The sequence below is a fragment of the Diabrotica virgifera genome, chromosome 4 (assembly GCF_917563875.1).
Source record: "Diabrotica virgifera virgifera chromosome 4, PGI_DIABVI_V3a".
Taxonomy (NCBI): Eukaryota; Metazoa; Arthropoda; class Insecta; order Coleoptera; family Chrysomelidae; genus Diabrotica; species Diabrotica virgifera.
The window spans coordinates 217,225,804-217,246,649 of record NC_065446.1 but is presented as its reverse complement, the minus strand read 5'-3'; the positions used below and the strand labels follow the sequence as shown (position 1 = coordinate 217,246,649).

The 20,846-nt window shown below is 32.8% G+C and overlaps 2 protein-coding genes across 2 annotated transcripts in view; one reads left to right on the top strand and one right to left on the bottom strand.

Moving 5' to 3' along the window:
• LOC126883295 (mannosyl-oligosaccharide alpha-1,2-mannosidase IA-like) overlaps window positions 1–20,846 on the bottom strand; it is a 662,535-nt gene that overhangs the window by 373,038 nt on the left and 268,651 nt on the right. The window lies entirely within an intron of this gene.
• LOC126883296 (catalase-like) overlaps window positions 1–20,846 on the top strand; it is a 125,776-nt gene that overhangs the window by 37,778 nt on the left and 67,152 nt on the right. The window contains exons 3-4 of the mRNA XM_050648658.1: window positions 1,809–1,941; window positions 19,647–19,976. Of these exons, the coding sequence (XP_050504615.1) occupies window positions 1,809–1,941; window positions 19,647–19,976 (463 nt within the window). The remainder of the gene's footprint in view (window positions 1–1,808; window positions 1,942–19,646; window positions 19,977–20,846) is intronic.

Below are 20,846 nucleotides of genomic sequence, written 5' to 3'. Positions count from 1 at the left end.
GTACACCTTAAAATGCACTAAATTACTTTAGTTTAGAAATGAAATAAATTATTTATTTTTAAGGAAATTAAGAAAGATAACAAAAATGTAATACAAAAACAGAAAATTACCAGCTAAAAAAATGTTTATACAAAGTGATCAAAACTTTTTTCTGTAAAACTTTTCTAAAATACGTTTAATAATAAGCTTCAACAATAATAAATGTTCAATAAAAAAATTTTTTTTTAGCTTTTATACAGTATGTCTGCATAACTGGGAAGTCTTACGAAAAAAAGTTATTCTTTATAAAATATTCTACATCGTATATAATCTAAGATGCAACCATCAAATATAAATTTTTTTAAATTTTATACGAGGTATCTCAAAAAATATGAATTTCACTCAAGAGTAAAGTACCATTATATTTCACAATATCGAAAATTGTTATGAAGAAAAGTTGTTTGGAATTAAAAAATATGTTTCAGTGTTCAACTACATCCTTCCAATTAAAATATTGTGAATAATAAAGGCACTTAACTCTTAAGTAAAATTCATATTTTTTACATATCTCGCATAAAACTGAAAAAGTTTGATATCTGATGGTTGTAGCATAGATTTTAGACCAGGTAGAGCATTTTATGAAGAATAACTTTTTTTCGTAAAATTGATAATAAAATAGTTACAATAATTGTAATAAAATGATGATGGGTATCCGTAATTTGAGAAAAAATTGAAATTTTTTTTTTGAAATTAGAATAATGTAATTGTATATTAAAACATAGTTTTTAATTTCAAACAACTTTTCATAATAGCATTTTTTGATATTCTGGAATAAAAAGGTACTTTACTCTTTAAAGAAATTCATATTTTTCACATACCTCGTGTAAAGATAAAATTTGATATCTGGTGGTTGAGTTTTAGATTTTTGACAATCCGGAATATTTTATGAAGAATAACTTTTTTTCGTAAAATTGATAATAAAAAAGTTTTCCATGTGGTTCCTAGCTACGCAAACATACTGTATAAGAGCTTCTGTATAATAATTTTCAAATTGTAATGCCATATTCGGATTCAGCATAACCAAAAACAAAATAGAAACATATTTGATCAAAGTAAAATGATGAATTCAACGATATTTTTAAAATTATTTATACAAAACAATTGTTATTGTTTAAACAATAATTAATAAACAATTAGGCCAAATCTGCAAGTAGAACTTTTTACTTTAACATGTATATAAACTAACAAAATAAGTTTTAGAAAAATATAAGCTTGTTTGAATTATTCCGAAACAATGAATGTTTTCGTTCTAATTGCACTCCCCTATTTAATACATATAAGTCTCCTGTTTTATGGCGATTATGGCAGGGTAGTCTGCTATATCTAGGGCCTATCGTATACAAGGAAGGTAACAGGGCCAGTGCTACGCTTCAACCGCCTATTATTACCCCTGGTTTTACCCAAGGTACTCAAGTTTATTCAGGTTGAGTCGACCTGAGGCCTATAGACATTTTAAAGATGTCTAGATGTTCTCGCCGGCGCTGAGTTTCGAACCCCGGCCTACTTGCGTGGAAGTCAGATATGCTACCGCCTGAGATATCCGGTCCTTTACAATTAATGTTAATTTTATAGATCCAACCACTGTTTGGATCTGGGGCTATTTAGCAAGTAAAATGAGTTCACTGAAGATGAACTGATAGGTCCGAAAACGTTATGAACACTCGTGTAATCCATTTGAATTATTTAAATTTTAATTCCTAAATAAAATAATTATACCAATTACAAAAGGAGTTTTTACTTCGATGTTAAAAGTTATTTATCTATTTTAGTGTACTAAGGCGCTTACTGATTTAACAGTATCCAAGGTTTTCGAATCCGTGGGTAAGAAAACTCCCATAGCAGTGCGTTTTTCTCAAGTAGCAGGAAACTTAGGATCGGCTGATACAGTTAGAGATCCTAGAGGTAAGTTAGTTCATCATACATTAATTAATAATACTTTAATTATCAGTTCGAATTATTTTCCTTTTTGTAATACTATCTGCAGTTTAAGATTTTATGTCCTAGTGCGACTGATTCAAAAGGTATTCGTCTCCCGTCACCTTTAACAGTTATCATAATATACTACTGAGTAACATTATCAACTAGTGCAGTAACTGAAGGCTTTCACCTCTGATTTCGTTGAACCTTCATCGATTTACATGAAAATTAGTGAGTAGTTAGAAGATACGTCAAGGAATAAAGGTGACATGATGGCAACTTGCGCTTTTACCCTGAGGGTGGATGCCACCCCTTCCCGGGGGTGAAAATTATTTTGTTAAAAATAATACCACTAATCGATAGAGGGACAAATTATAAGCAATATTTGTTACATAAAGTTATTAATATAAATTAATACTTTTTGAGTTATTAAAGGTCAAAGATTTTGTGTTTTCGTAAAAAAATGCATATTTTAAAGCTGTTTTTCACGTATAACTCAAAAACTATAAGCTTTTACAAAAAAAATTGTTATTACCAAAATTAATGATAATGAAAAAATTAATACACTCCTCACTTGAAGAACTAAACTAATATTAATTCAAAGTGAGTTATGGGTAATTTAATGTATATTTTTTTCGACGAGTACTGAAATCTCAGAATTCAATCTTAAATAACGGGAAAACTATACATTATATAAAATATATCTGCTAAACACTTATCAAAGTACTTCGGAATACCTATCAAATCAGCTCCAGAAGAAGTTAATAGCATTAAATTTACGCAAGTTATGATGAAAACAAGAGAACCCTTTTGAATTTTTAGGAAAAAGTGAAAAATAAAATATACGCCATTTCCACAAAAATTAAAATTTATAGTAATCCTTACTATAATTTCTTTATATTAGCATAAGTAATGATTTCAACAATTATGACCGGTTTAGAATGCACATTTTTGAAAAAAGGTATAATTTAAAAAATCAGGATTTTTAAAATTATCCCAATTTTCATTTTCTTTTGATAATAACTCTAAAAATACTCAATATACGTAAAAACTGATACAGTCGAACCCGCTTAATGGAATAGCCTTCGTGACAAGCAAAATTATTCTTATAACCGAAATATTCTAATAACCGATCATTTGTGGTTAGTAGAAACCTTTCGGGACCTCAAATTTCTATTCCTTAAACCGGGATATTCCTATAAGCGGGTTCAACTGTATAACCAAATTTTAGTTTTTTCTGTATTAAATGTTTTACCAATTTTACTATTTCTGTAGGGTGAAAAATAACCGAGATAGAAACGTTTGAAATTTAATATTTGCTGCGAGAACCATGTAACCGGGGCCATTTAACCTTTTATTTTCAAAAATGTAAAGGGTTTTAAAGATTAAATTCAACGCGGTTTAATAGCCCTTGGTATTAACTTTCAAATGGTTTTAAGGTGAACCTGATATCATAAAAATTAACGGAGTTATTTAAAAAAACACAGTAACATTTTTTGGAAAAATTTTTAAAAGATAAATATGTATGGAAAAAATTTTGGAGCATAAATTTTAATGTGATCAACTTGTTCGGGGGCTCAGTTGATAGATATTTCTAAGTACTTTGACAAACGTTTAATAAGTTTATGTTTGCATCATTTTCCCGTTATTTAAGCTTGAATACTTGTTGGTTGAGTTGGTGAGTTGGTTACACGCCGAAAAAAATATACATTCAATTACCTATAACTCACTTTTAGTTAACACTAAAAGGTTTTTCTGGTAAGGAGTTTATTTCGTTTTTTATTATCTACAATTTTGGTAAGAATAACTTTTTTGTTAAAACTTATAGTTTTTGAGTTATTTATCAAAAAAAAACGATTAGAAACATACATTTTTCTCACGAAAAAAAATTAAAATCTTTGATCTTTAATAGCTCAAAAAGTTTTAATTTATTTTAATAACTTTATATAATAAATTTTGCTTAGAATTTGTCCCTCTATCGAAGTATGGGGTTATTTTTAAGAAAATAATTTTCACACCCAGGAAGGGGTGTCATCCACCCCAGGGCAAAAGCGCAAGTTAACACCATGTCACCTTTGTTCCTTGAGACATCCTCTAACCACTCACCAATTTTCATGCAAATCGATGGAGGTTCAACGAAATCGGAGGTAATAGCTTATATCCACCTTCAGTGACTGCACTAAATGGTACAGTATGGCTTACACAAAGACCAATTTTCGACTTATATCCCTTTCCCCATACACCCATTTCCCCATTTGTCTTTATATGTAACAGTTCTGGCTGCACTGATCCTCCTGCAGTTCTGGCTGCATCCTGAGTGACGGATGGAAAGAGGGATAACAGAAATCGTATCGATTTCGAAAATTAAGTCAAAAGCTTTAAAATACCACAAACTATTGTAATTTATTCACTATTCTAGTACTGAAATATTTAACAGTGTCTCTTCTTCTTCCTATTGTTCCTCCCTACATCTATATGTTAGTCCAAAAGATCAGGCATCTAAAAAGATCATTATCGGAGCTACGTTTGTTGCTCCAATGGCTGACTTCTTCTAGGTGTTTATAGTGTTAGTCGTTTCCTTCGCATTTTCCAAATCAATCTCTAGACTTTTCCCACGTTCTAATTAACTATTTTGATTGGGAAATAAGCCACAATTAAATTGAAAAACTAATTTTTCTATGGATGCTATACAATGTGCAACTTCTCTCACTATTTACATACATTCAAAACGAACAATTTCTCAGGCTGTGAGAAAAGTCGGCCATTGCAGTGAGAAATACTTTTTCTCACGGGTTCCATACGTAGAATCGCGGTTTCCTTGGTAACATGCACAATACAAACACAAATATTTTTGTCAAATACAATGTGTCAAATCAAAACTTTCCAGGAATTACCTTTCAAAACTGTTCAAATATAACTGGTAACTATAATTTTAAATAAATAAAATGAGTATAAAAATATTAAGAATATTAAATACCTACATATATTATGTGTATAATATGTATGTATTTTATTTCAATTTTGGCATATAATCTACATAATAGCACCTAAATTATTTAATTTTGAAGATTGAACTCTTGACAAAATTGCATCCATAGAAAAAGTACAGTGTACTCGCTTGATTTGCGGCACTCGCCTCGTACCAAGTATTACTTGGAGTAACACGAATATTATGGATCTTCGCAATACCATAGCTACAGACCTAGTCACCATTAAATCGTGGTGCGATTCGAATCTCCTGTTATTTAACGTTTCTAAAACCAAAGTCCTACCTTACAACAGTATGATGCAATCTTTAGTACTTAATAACAACAGTCTAGAGGTAGTTGAATCGGTGAAGTTCTTAGGGCTTATTGTGGATAAGTCTCTAAAATGGAACTTGCACATTGATGCCTTACACAAAAAATTAAGTTCTGCTTGTTTTGCGCTAAGATCAGTTGCTACGGAAATGAATTTGTCAATATCTAGGACCGTTTATTATGCCCTTTTTGACTCTCATCTTCGGTACGCCCTTCCATTCTGGGGTACGTGTTGTGCGACTCAATTTGAGCGTATTTTTAAACTACAAAAGAGAGCTCTTCGTTATTCCCTGAGACTCAATAGCAGAGTTCATTGCCAAGAATTCTTTAAAAAATTTAAAATATTAACTCTTCCTTCTTTGTTTGTTTTTGAATCCGTTTGTTTAATCCGCAAACATGCATCAGAAGGTCCAGAGAGACCCACTCACAACTATCCCCTTAGACACGTGGAGCATAATCTTTGTCTGCCAACCCCACGGTCTGAGCTGGTTAAGTGCTCTATACTATACAATTCGAGAAAAATGTACAATCACCTGCCATCTAACATCAAATCTATTGCAGCATTTCCCGCTTTTCGCAAGGCCTTGAAAGCTTATTTGCTGGAGAGAGCTTTTTATACAGTGAATGACTTTTTTATAAACGATTTGAATTCAGCAAATTCAGACTTGCAGGATTATTACTTTCGAGTACTTTTATACATATTTGCAGCGGCATAGAACTTTTGATTTACTTTCCCTTTCCCTTTTCCTCGTTCGCCTTCTTTTTGCTCTGACGTTGTATACATATTGTTTGCAAAATTTTAAATTTTTTAATGTGTACTTAATAACTGTAAAATTATATTAAGTAGTATAACTCATGCCATTTACTTGGTGTCTGTTTCTGTTTTTGTTTTGTTTGTAGTTTTTTATTATTTTTTGTTTTTTATTGTATTTTTTTATTTTGTATAAGCTTTGTCCACAAATTGGTAAAATTTTTTGACAATAAAGCATACCTTACTTACTTACTTACTTACTTACCTCGGCTCGTGCCAACAAACTTCTGCGCTCGTGAGAAATATGTCTTTTTTCTCTCTTGTTGTACAATATACTATTTATTAACAACGTGGAATGAAGTAAACACTTCTGTTGTATGTTATCATCGACTTAGTTCGTATGCTTTAAATTATGACGCACGGGTAAAAATTCGCGGACTCAACTGTACATAAGGTTCTCTTTTTATTTCAAACTTTGTTACTTAAATGTTATTTCTCATTTAACGTTTAAGAAATAACTATCTCATAACGGTGACGGATACGTCACACCGAATTTACGTAAATAGTTATGGGCATAGTTATCCCTGAGAGTTATTTTAACTTTAACTCAAACGTTAAAGATAACGTCCATCACAGGGCTGAATACCGTCAAGTTAGTAAGTTTAGTTATCACACAAATGATATGATCTGTAGAGATTACACATATTAACGCTTTTAGAGGTAAACTGAGACGTGTAATCAAAGGAATTTAATTAAGATCACGTAATTATTTTAAAATATATTATAATCCTTCCCGTACTCTCTCAACCTCAGAGTTTCATATGCCCGGTTGGTTCGAAGCTTCCACGATAAACAATGGAAATCCGTAATTATTTTTACAAGCCTTCGCACTAAGGCTTTAATCGAATTTATATTAAATATTTTAACCGGAAGAATTTTCAGCTTGGCTAATATACCATAAAGGAGCTTGATGATCGGTAATTGTTTGTTTCTGAAAATAGAATAATCAGAGGAAATACAGTTAGTTATAAATAGAAAGAAAAACTGGTTTTTGTTTTGTTTTTTTTTATTTTGTTCAAATTAAGTTCAGTCACGACATCGGTTGGAATTGTGTGAATGGTTTATACGAGGAAAAGTTTATTGACCGATATTGGACAAATTTATAGAATTCAAAGCTATAAATGGACGAATAGGCGTGGATCTCGCGTACCAAAAAAAAGTTTATTAATAGCAAGCTGAAAATTTGTTAGTAGTCTAACAGTGTCTAGTCGGACAAACTTTGATGTACGGGAACACTGAAACAGGGGAAGTTTTAATTGTGGAACAGGTTACAGGTTTCGAACGTCAGACTTCGAAAACGTTCCATGTATTCTGTCGGACAGAGCTTCCAATTGATTTGTTACCATTTCATTAAACTCTCATGCAAAAATCAGACTTGTATTTATCACCAACTGGGCATTTTAATGAGTCCAATACGACGAACCTATCACATGGCAGGAATTATATTGGTGATAAATCGCAGTCTGATTTTTGCATGAAAGTTTAATGAAACTGTAACAAATCAATTGGAAGTTCCGTCCGACAAAATACATGAGGCGTTTTCGTAACCTGCCGTTCCAAATTTTTAAACAGTTCCACAATTAAAACTTCTCTGTTCCAGTGATCCTGTACATCAGCGTTTCTCAACGTTTTACCATTTGCGCCCCAATTTTCCATAATTATTTTCACCGCGCCCCCCTCGTTCAATAACAATATATCTATGCAATAATACATAATATACCTTGAGCAGCATGAAACCTAATAAACTAAAAAGACATTGGGAAACGCTTCACAGTGAGTACATTAACAAACCCCGAGAATTCTTCGAGTTAAAATTAAAATGGCGTGAAAAGCAAAAATTAGTTTTAATAAAAATTTTGACTGTGAATGAAATAGCTTTACTTGTCTCTTATAAAGTCTGATATTAAATAGCCAGATCTAAAAGAATAACACTATTGGTGAAGATCTTATATTACCAACTGCAATCAAAATTGTAGAAACTGTGCTTGGAGATAATTTTGCTAAAAAATTGGAGTTTATACCTCTATCAAATGATACTGTTGCCCGCCGAATTAGTTATATAGCTGAATATGTACAGGATCAGCTAATCAGGAAGTTGCGTGAAAAGCTATTTTCGATTCAGCTTGATGAGGCAACAATAGCAATAAATATGCTCATTTTATTGCCTACGTTCGATTTTGTGATGGCAGATCAGTAGTAGAACTACTTTTCTGCAAACCAATTGAATTGATAGCAAAGTTGCTTGCATTATTTGCTATGTTAAATGATTATATAAATGAAGCAAAAATAGAGACACTGTATGATCAACAAAGAAGCTCTGGCTTGAATATTGTGCTAACTACGATTGTAACAATAGTTAATTATCTACATAAAAATGAAACCTTTGAAAACTAGAATCTTTTCTGTACTTTGCAAAGACATGGATGCGGTACATTCAGCATTATTATTTTATTGTGATGCAAGCTGGTTATTACGTGGGAAATTTTTACGTGTTTTGAATTAAGACATGAAATCGCCATTTTTCTAGAAGAAGAAAAGAGGCCGCAAGCCAAGATGTTTCACGATGGTTTATTTTTGATGAAATTTAGTTAATTGGTTGATATATTCGAGAAACTAAATATTTTGAACTTACAACTTCAAGGGGCCAATACGAATATATTTGATACGAATGATAAAGTTAACGCTTTCTGTAGAAAATTGAAATTGTGGAGCAGAAATTTAAAGCAAAAAACCTAGAAATATTTGAAAATGTGGATGAATGTTTTAAAACTTACCAGGTTGAAGCACAACACGTGAAAGTTTTTTTGTAATCATTGAAAATCATTTAGCAATGCTGACAAAAAATTTTAAAAGATACTTTTTTGCCGACGACCAATTAATAAGTACCTAATAGTTATGAGTGGGTCGGGAATCCGTTTCAAATAACACCCGAAGAGCTCTCTACTGCAGAAGAAGAAACCTTCATAGACTTCACACAGCAAATTATGCCGAAATCATCTTCTTCTTCTTCTTGTGCCACTCCTATCGGAGATTGGAAATCATCAAGGCTACCCTGACTTTGTTTACAGCTGACCTAAAAAGTTCATTAGTGGTGCAGCCACGAAATCAAGAAACAGTTTAATATTAGATCCCTCTTTGAATTTTGGGCAGGGGTAAATGATGAGTTTTCTGCACTGAAAACCAGAGCGTTCCGTATACTATTACCGTTTTCACCATCCTACCTTTGCGAAACAGGATTTTCCGCGATGGCTGCTTTAAATACCAAATATAGATTGCAGCTAAATATAGAGAAAGAACTGAGAGCGTCTATTTCTAATATTACACCCTGTTTCGATAAGCTTTGATCTGCAAAAGAGGCCCAAGGAAGTCATTAATTTACATTAAACTTGTTGATTTAGTGTTCAGTGCTCATAACTATTTATGTATAGCTCCTTGTTCATGGGTATTTTATTTTTTGTTTGTCAGAATTTTGTTTTGCTTTGATTTTAGTAAATTAGTCAATTTTTAAGTGTTTTTTTTTATATTTTCACGCCCCCCATGGCTAAAAGCGCGCCCCTTAGGGGGCTCAACCCCACAGGTTGAGAATCACTGCCGTACATCAAAATTTGTCCGGCTAGACACCGTTAAGCTATTAACAAATTTTCAGCTTGCTATTAATCAACTTTTTGAATGTCATAATACCTATATAAAAATAGAAAACAAACAAGTCAATATGACAATCATAAACATATCTATGCACCCACAGAAAATGCATTAAAAAATGATAAAATTGAATTATATGAACAACTGGAAGAACTGTATGAAAGATTGCCCAGAAATTGCATAGTACATACTAATGGTTGGTGACTTCAATGTAAAAATAGGCAAAGAAAATCAGAATAAGGAAGTAGCAGGGAATGAAACTATTCATGACGAGACAAACGATAACAGAAGAAAATTATACCACCTATCAGCAATAACAAACAGTTACATTATAAGCATAAACTTCTTGCAGAGAAGAGAACATAAAGAAAATTTAACATACTATCAAAGACAATGTTACATACTATCAAAGACAAAGACCGTAAAAATCACATTTTTACGGAGTGCCGAAAATTCATAAAGCTAATATACCACTTAGACCCATTTGTAGTACCATCAATTCTCCTTGTAGTGAACTATCAAAATTTTTATTAAATATTATAAAACCATTTGCTAATAATAATGACACATTTATAAAAAATACACATTTTTTAAACAAATTATCAAATATTGAATTTAATCCAAATAATATTTTAGTAAGTTTTGATATAAACAGTTTATTTACAAATGTGCCTTTAGATAAAACTTTAAATATAATTAAAACGAAATTAGAGAGTGACAATTACATTGACAACTAGGACAAGACTAAATGTATCAGCTATAATGGAGTTATTGACATTATGTACTATGTAATAATACCTATTTTCAACTAAATAATGAATTCTATAAACAAAATTTTGGTCTAGCAATATCTAGCTTTATCTTCATTATTGGCTAATATATTTATGGAGGATTTCGAAACTAATATATTTCTAAACAAAATTTAAAACCCACAGTATGGTTAAGATATGTAGATGATGTTTTTTCAATATGGCCTCATAGATCAGAATTGTTGGATACATTCCTAAATATTATAAACGATCAAGAAGAGACAACAAAATTTACAATGGAAAAGGAATATAATAATACCCTGCCTTTCCTCGATGTTATAGTCTCAAAGAAGGATACTGGATAGATATGAGACTCGAGTGTATGGAAAACCAACACACACCAACAGATATCTCAATTACAAATCAAATCACAACATCAACGTTAAAAAGGAATCATTAAATCCTTATGTGATAGAGCCAAAATTACTTGTTCTATTCATTCTTAGAAGAAAAACAATTGTTAACATCTGTTTTATTAAAAAATGATTATCCTTTATCGTTTATAAATAAGGAATTGTCAAGATTGGATCGAATGGAACATAACAACTTAGAACGAGATCCTATAGCATTCACAAGAAATAATACGAGGAAAATATCAATACCATATATACAGGGTGTCCCGAAAAGATTGGTCATAAATTATACCACAGATTCTGGGGTCAAAAATAGGTTGATTAAACCTCACTTACCTATATACAATAGTGCACACAAAAAAAATTACAGGCCTTTAAAGTTACAAAATGAAAATCGATTTTTTTTAATATATCGAAAACTTCTAGAGGTTTTTTATTAAAAATGGACATGAGGAATCTTTATGGTAGCAGCATCTTAAAAAAAAATTATAGTAAAGTTTGTGTACCCCATAAAAATTTTATGGGGGTTTTGTTCCCTTAAACCCCCCAAACTTTTATGTACGTTCCATTTAAATTATTATTGTGGCACCATTAGTTAAACACAATATTTTTAAAACTTTTTTGCCTCCTAGTACTTTTTTCATAAGGCAGTGTTTATCGAGATATTTTGAATATTTGTCGAATCCACCACCTATTTGTATATGGTTAAGTATGATTATAGACACCTGTTAATAATCTGAAAATTTATTTATAACTTAAATTTTTTGGTATATTTTGAAAAAGAAGCCACATCTCGATAAAAGTTGACGTATCAAAAAAAGACTAAGAGACAAAAAAGTTCTAAAAACACTGTGTTTAACTAATGGTACCACAATAATAGTTTAATTGGAACGTACACAAACATTTGGGGGGTTTAAAGGAACAAAACCCCCATAAATTTTTTATGTAAATATAGTAAAAAAGTAGCCGCATCTCGATAAAAATTGGCTTATCGAAAAAATACTAAGAGGCAAAAAAGTTTTAAAAACGTTGTGTTCAACTAATGGTACCACAATAATGAATTAATTGGAACGTACACAAAAGTTTGGGGGGGTTCAAGGGAACAAAATCCACATAATTTTTTTATGGGGTGGAAAAATTTCACTATAATTTGGTTTTAAGGTGGGCCTGTTATAAGAATGATACATGCCCGTTTTCAATAAAAAATCTTTGAGAGTTTTCGACATATTGAAAAAAATCGATTTTCATTTTGTAACTTCAAAGGGCTGTAACTTTTTTTATGATCACATTTGTACTAAGGTAAATTAAGTTCTACCGAACTATTTTTGACTCCAGAATGTGTGGTATAATTTATGACCATTCTTTTCGGGACACCCTGTATAAAAGGACTATCCGAGAAACTTAAAACGATAGGAAATAAATTCAACATTTCAACAACATTCAAAACAACAAACACATTGAGATCTAATCTATCTAAAACTAAACCTAACAGTGAACAAGAAAGAACAAAGAATTGTATTTATAAAATACCTTGTGAATGCGAACAATTTTATTTAGGTGAAACATCAAGACCATTAAACGTTAGAATAAGTCAACATGTCTTATATTAAAAATAGAGAATTTGATATATCTCAAATATGTCAACACGCATGGGATAATGAACATAGAGTTCAGTGGAGAGATTCAAGTATAGTCCTGAAAGAAACAGATAGTAAAAAGAAAAAAATCAAAGAAGCGGCTCTAATTATGCGTAATGAAACCAATTGTCTCTCAAATTCCTCGATAGAATGCAGTAGGATGTGGTTACCCATACTACAATAGAAAGAAAATACCACGTTTAGTAAGTCAATAACATATCGAGTTGGTACATTTTTATATTTTAGTATTATTTATACAGGGTGTCCAGAAACTCTACCGACAAACGAAGACAGGAGATTCTTCAGATAATTTTAAGATAATTTAACCCAATTCACTTAGTCCGAAAATGCTTCCTAAGGGAGCTAGAGCTCTTTGAAGATGGCGTCTTGTAATTAGTTTTTCTTAAATACCTCCAGAACGCTTCTAGTTAGAAAAACGAAAATTGGTACACTTATTTACCTTCCAGAGATAAATCGATTCCACCTAGTGTCAATTTCTAGTACCAGTCATAGGCGTCCGTTTTGGGTAGGGCAACAGTTATTTTATCGCATAACTTTTTTAGCTTTAACTTTTATGCATTTCTGACACTGGATTATGAAATTGTAAAGTATTCTAGTACTAAAAGGTACTCTTGTTTTAAATCGGTAGGACACACCGTTTTCTAGAAAAATCAATTTGAAAATTTTTCGCTTTTTGAATTAAAAAAAAATTAAAAAAAAAACTGTTTAGAAAGACGAAAACTGGTACATTTATTTATATTCCAGAGATAAATCGATTTCATTAATTGCGAATTTCGAGTACTGGTCGTAGGCGTCTGTTTTGGTTAGGTCAACAGTTATTTTATAGCATAACTTTTTTGTCTTGAATTTTTGAGCATTTTTGACACTAGATTATTAAATTATGAGGTATTCGAGTACTAAAAGTTACTCTTACTTTATGTGGGTAAAATACTTCGTTTTTTGTTGAAAAGTTCTTTCAATTTTTTTTCAAATTCCAAAAACGAAAAACTTTCAAATCGATTTTTCTAGAAAACGGTGTGTCCTACCGACTTAAAGTAAGAGTACCTTTTAGTACTAGAGCCTTAACCTATCACTAACATCAGAGATATTTCCCGATTTCTGGAAATCTAGTTTTTTAAAACCAATTTTCAAGTCTGGTCAGAAAGATAAAGCTGAAAATTACCGTGCAGTTTGTATACAGTCAGAGCTACCAAAAGATTTTTTTGTAAACAGAATGTTAGTTTTGATTGTAAAAACATAATAATTGGTGAACAACATGGTTTTAGCCAAGGTAAATCCACAGTTACAAATCTCGTGTATTATACAAATTTTATCATTAACTCGTTGGAGTCTGGTTCTCAGGTCGATTCAATCTATGCTGATTTTTCAAAAGCTTTCGATAGAGTCAATCATGAGATCTTGATTGCCAAACTTTGTGGCTATGGCATTAGCGATAACATCTCAAATTGGATTAAACATTATTTGTCTAGCGGGTAGGGTTTGGGTAGCGGGTAGGAACTCTTTAAATTCTTGAAGATAGTCCTATCAGGGAAATTGAATCAATCCCTGCCCCCCGCAGATTCCGGGGGTTTCCTGACCCGGGAAACTAGTACCTGTTTAGGGTCCCTTGTCCAGGGTTACGGATGAAGTCCACAACGGCAGCCACGGCGGAGAAGCGGAGCTTCGGTACGGTACGGATGGCGGAAGTGGCAACCCTCGATTTTAGGGTTACTATAGAATCAAACCAAACCTGCAGCGTCTGATCCAGAATGGGCGGCTGCAAACAGCGTCTGACCCAGAGTGGGCGGCTGATTTAGAAACTCACCAACACGCAAGGCAAGCGTGGTGTTTTAATTGCCAAATTTACCCCCGTCATGGCGAATTTCAAACAAATCGTGAATAGTGAACCCCATGTGGGTAGATCAGTAATGGTAAGTCCCACACCTCATAAGGTCTGCCTCAAGGATTCTGGGGGAGGCAAAAATTCGCAAAAGACAAAATCCAAAAAACACATATTGATGCATATTGCTACCTACAATGCGAGAAGTCTGTTGTGAGAAGAAAGACTTACAGAGATGGAAAGTGAAATGTCAAATATCAAATGGGACAAAATAGGAGTCAGCGAAGTGAGAAGGAAAGGAGAAAGTCTGAAGACCCGAAGTACAGGGCATCTTTTCTACAGTATGGGCAATGAAGAAACATCAGAGGGAGGCATTGGGTTTTTTATACATAGAAAGCATAGCGATAAAATTACATCTATTAAAGGAATATCGAACAGAGTTGCCTACTTAACATTACAACTCAATAAAAGATACAGTATTAAAATAATTCAAGTCTATGCATCAACAACCACCCATTCAGATGAAGAAGTCGAAGAATTCTACGACGATATCTCAATAGCCCTAAATGACGTACCCACACAATACGTGATAATATGTGGTGATTTTAATGAAAAAATAGGAATCAAAGCATGTCCAGAAGAAACATCACTTGGAAAATTTGGACTAAATGGAAGGAATGAAAGAGGAGAGACCTTAATTGGTTTTCTCCTTCAGAATAATCTAGTCCAAATGAATAGCTTTTTCTATAAGAAACCACATAGAAGATGGACCTGGGCAAGCCCAGATAATAAAACAAAAAACGAAATTGACTTCTTCATAATTACAAACAAAAAAGAAATCATCCAAGACGTAACGGTCCTAAATGCATTCAACACTGGTAGTGACCATAGAATGGTAAGAGCAGCAGTTAAAATAAGCACAAAACAAGAGAGACGCAAATTAGTAAATACGAAACCAATACCAATATGGACTCAACCTAGAGACATTAAAGAATATCAAAACGACATTGAAACCAAACTGAGAAACAACACAGACATAACTCTCAACGAAAACATAGATGCACTAAACCAACATATTACGCAAGCCATTGGAGAAAGCATGAGAAAACACTGTCCAAGAAGTAAGAACGAAGAAAAACTTAGTACTGACACCAGGAATTTAATGAAACAAAGAAATCTTATTACAGAAAGAAATGATCCAAATAGAGAGCAAAAGAGAGAGATTAACAGAGAAGTCAAGAAAGCAATAAGAAAAGACTTAAGAAAGTATAATACACTTAAAATCGAACAAGCCATAGAAAATAATAAAGGCCTAAAAAGTCTGCGAAGAAAACTAAATAATGGAAAAAGTCAGATCATTAAATTAAAAAACAAAAAGGGCGAAATAACAACAAATAGAGAGGAGCTTTTAACAATAGTAGAAGATTTCTATGGAGAACTTTATAAAAGCAGACGGATGAACCAAACACAGCTAAAAGATGCAATAAGCAAAACAATATTAAATCAAAGCTCTGAACTCATGCCAGAAATAACTCTAGTGAAATTAGACAAGCGATGAATAAAATGAAATCCAATAAATCACCAGGAGACGATGGAATAGTGATCGAGGCTGTTAAGAATGGCGGTGAACCTCTAATGAGAAAAATAAAAGATCTCTTTAATCTAAGTTTGACAAAGAAATCCATACCATCTGAATGGAATAGAGCCAAAACAATTCTTCTGCACAAAAAAGGAGAAAAACTGATCTGGAAAATTACCGACCAATCAGTCTGTTAAACCATCTTTATAAACTTTTCACGAGAGTAATCACCACAAGATTAGACAAGAAATTAGACCTGTATCAAAGTAGAGAACAAACTGGATTCAGAGCAAACTTTGGAACGAACGATCACCTCCAAACAATAAAACAACTCATCGAAAAATCCATAGAATATAACAAGCCCTTAGTTTTAGCATTCGTAGATTTCCACAAAGCATTCGACTCAGTAGAACTCGACAGTGTTATAGAAGCACTAAACGAGAGCCGCATTGATAGCCGATATTCGAGGCTAATATGTAATATATATAAAAATGCGACAAGCTCGATACAACTACACGCTAACAGCAAACACATAAAAATCCAAAGAGGTATCCGTCAAGGGGATACGTTGTCACCTAAACTTTTCATATCGGCTCTAGAAAAAGCGATCAAAACCCTCGAATGGGGTGATAAAGGAATAAATGTGGACGGAGAGATGCTACACCACCTAAGCTACGCAGACGATATAGTCCTGATTGCAGACGATTTGGGACAAATAAAGAAAATGTTGGAAGAACTTGGTACGGCATGTCATAAAATAGGCTTAAAAATGAATATAACAAAAACAAAATATATGACGAACTTAGTACCAAGTAAACACCTTGAAATACAAAATGAACAAATAGAACTGGTAGACAAATATATATATCTGGGTCACGAAATTAAGATAGGTAAGGACAATCAAACAACAGAAGTATCCAGAAGAATAATACAAGGATGGGCAGCATACGGAGCTCTTGGGGACATTTTTAAGAGTGACATTCCAACTAACATGAAGAAAAAAGTTTTCGACCAATACGTGCTACCGGTGATGACCTATGGTGCAGAAACATTATCGCTCACAAAGAAAAACGCACAAAAACTAAGAGTAGCGCAGAGAAGAATGGAGCGATCAATGATAGGGGCCACTCTGCCAGACAGGATTAGAAACGAAGATCTACGAGCTAAGACCAAAGTCATAGACGTCATTGAAAGAAGCTGTAACTTAAAATGGAAATGGGCTGGACACGTTGCCAGAATGAAGGACAGAAGATGGACTCGCAAACTAGTTGAATGGAGACCAAGAGCCGATAAACGTAGCAGAGGAAGACCATCAATACAATGGCAAGACGACTTACGAAAGACAACAAAAAACTGGATACAAAAAGCACAAGATAGAAAACTTTGGAGACAAACAGGGGAGGCCTATGTCCAGCAGTGGATTGAGAGAGGCTGATGATGATGATGATTATTTGTCTAATCGTTCTCAAATGGTTAAATATGGTAGTTTTTTGTCAAAACAATTCATATAACATCAGGTGTTCCACAAGGTTCTCATTTGGGACCACTGCTTTTTAATATATTTGTTAACGATTTACGAACAGTAATTAACTCTGACCAATTTCTCTTATTCGCTGATGACATAAAAATCTTTAGATCTATTGCTTGCCTCTCTGATTGTGAATGTTTGCAGTTGTCCTTAAATAATTTTTCACGTTGTTGGTGTGAAGTAAATGTTTTAAACTTAAATCTCAAAAAATGTTTTAATTTCACGTTTAGTAAAACGCAGGCTTCTTTTAACCCGCCGTTACACGCGTCTTCTATTGTGACGTGGTTGCACGCGTATGAGCGTCGCCCTCACCTACATAAATTCGACTTATTTCGAGGAAGAATGAATGTCAACATCTATAAATATAAAATGGGTTGTACTCACATATTATATAAAGTCTCGTAAACCAATTTTTTTTATTAATTTAACAAAACAAAAGTAAAAATAATATAGATCAAAAGCAAGTTTTCTTAATTTTCAAATTCAGCAAGCTACTGAAGAAATTAACGTTCTTTACGCGAATTCATTTTACTAGAAATACAAATTAAAATTAACAACTGTTCTGAAGCTATTTCCTTGTGGCATTTATGTAATTAACTATTAGTATTTTGTATTTTGATAACGACGTCCGAGGTGGAATTCGAAACGTCAATAAAATCAATTTTCAAGTTAAATTGTGGCTTATTTCCCAATTAGAATAGGTAAATTTAAAAATGGGTTCTTAACCAGTGGCGCACCTATAATTTTTCTCTGGGGGGGAGGGGGGTTTGCTTGGGCACCGAAAGTTTTTTGTATTATTTGTGAAAGACAAGTTACATTTTCCTACTTTCTTTTATATATATTTCTATATGCTCTGGGTGGGATTTTAACCCCTCAAACCCCCCTCGGTGTGCCACTGTTCCTAACCTAATCACAACAATAATATTTTAATTAAGCCTACCTAAATATTAAATAAAAACCTAAAAGTTTCTTTGAGATAACAGAAACGTGATTTCACCGTGTTTGCACGCGCAGTGAGGAATTCCCTCACTTGAAGAGGGATGTCTCTTCTTTCAACTATCACACAGCACACTGACCGCCTGAAATATTCTATAACTTTTTCATATCCTCTCATGAACCATGCTAAAGGCATTCCTGGGTGCTTAAGGTTATCGTATTAGTTTACACAATTTCATTGGTTATAAACAAATATGGTGAGGGATTCCCTCATAGCGCGTGTAATGGCGGGTTAATAATAATGGTACTGTTCTGCAAGAGATACATCAGGTACGGGATTTGGGTATAACACTGGATAGAAAACTTTAATGATATACGTACTAATGACATATTAATGACATAACTTCACGTGCCCTTAAAATGTTAGGATTTATCCAGAGAAATTCAAAGAACTTTTCAGTTTTTACGTTTAAAATATTATACTGTTCGCTAGTGCGATCAATTATAGAATATTGTTGTATTATGGTGTCCTTTTTATAATACTCAGAAAACTCAATTAGAAAAAGTTCAAAACAGATTTTTAAGGATATGTGGTTATAAAATGGGTTTAAGATGTGGAGATTATAATTAGTTATATTCTTAATCAACTTAAAATGAACAAATTAGAGACAAGAAGAGCTGAATTCGAATTATATTTTTTACATAAGCTTCTAAATGGATTTATTAATTGCCCTGAAATTTTGGGTTTAATCTCATTTAATATACCTATGCGAAGAACCCGTAATTCTGACCTGTTTTTTGTAGATTTTCATTCTACTAATTATGGACTCAATGAAGTTATTTCTAGGATGTTACGTACGGCGAACAATTACCAAACAGATTTAGAATTATTTAATACTTCAACTGCATCATTTAAAAAACATGTTAAAAAACTGTTGTAGCTAGCTTATATATCTTACTGTATTTTATACATATTGTACAAAAACTGAAAAATAGTTTAGCCCGTCAATAAATAAATAAATAAATAAATAAACAAATAAAAATAAACAATTAAAAACTGAAAAAAGAACGAAAAATTACGGTTTCTAAGGCTCAAAAACTTTTTTATTTAAACTGAAAAATACTTTTCAATTAACATTATTAATTTTTCATTTCTCCTTTTTTTTGTTAAAAGTTAATTTAGTATTCAATAATCTGGAAAATAAAAAATCCAGTTATTCTTGTACGAAAACTTAGTAATTTTGCTTTTGTTTTAGGATTCGCTCTTAAATTCTACACCGAAGAAGGCAACTGGGACGTGGTAGGTAACAACACTCCAATTTTTTTCATGAGGGATCCGATCTTGTTTCCCATGTTCATTCATAGCCAAAAGAGAAATCCTGTAACGAATCTAAGAGATTGGGACGCCTTTTGGGACTACTTGGGTCGCAGACCGGAAAGTGTACACCAGGTGTTATTTCTGTTTAGCGACAGGGGAATACCTGATGGCCATCGCCACCAACACGGATACGGTTCGCACACGTTTTCGATGATTGGAAAAAATCGAAAATTGACTTGGGTCAAATATATTTACAAAACCAACCAAGGTAAGCTGTTGTTGCGTTACTATATTAATTATTTCATTAAGGGGGGTATGGCATGAAAATTTTGAAATTGTCGATTGTTTTATTATTTTAAATGGATTTACATAATGTTTGAAATTCCATAAATTGGTTTGGTCGTTTGAATGGTTCAACCCTTTTACCCATGTCGACACCCGTGTTCCTTTCTATGACCGTATCGAAAACACCACATATCGCGGTGACGACGTTCGGGGTATTACCACTTGAAGCCAGAAATTCTTTCCCCCTGCGATAAGGAATGAGGTGCATCGAGACCACAAAAGTGTGTGCACATATCGACATCGCTCGTTCGTTCCCTAATGTTTCGAATTCAACAAGTTATCGGTAAGTGGTTTTAATTACCTATATTATGTATTGTTGTATTGCGCTTATGGAGAAATTCCACTTTCTAGCAATAGAAGCTATCAGAAGGCATTAGCAGGTGTTGTAATTAGTGTTTATTGCTTGTTTTTGATTTTATTACTTGTTTCGTTCAATACCTGCTAGTAGTAATCAAACACATAACTTCAAGGATACTCTCTGAAAATTTCAGATTGATCGGAGAAAAATTACCAGAAATACAGCATGTTGAATATCCCTACCTTCGACTCGCTGTGTTCTTCTTCTGAACAGCTGTTTCTCTTTTGTAAATTACTCCTCGATTCAAAAACAAATTCCGGTGTGCATCACTTTACGATTTGACAGACAAAAAGAAATTGAAAATAAAAGTTGTCAAAACTTTAAACGCGTTTTTCTCAAAACTGCTTTTTTCAAAGGCGGTGGACATTGTTACTCAAAAACTACTTAACCCCACCACCTGAAATTTTGCATACATTTTCTTTTTTTGATATTTTT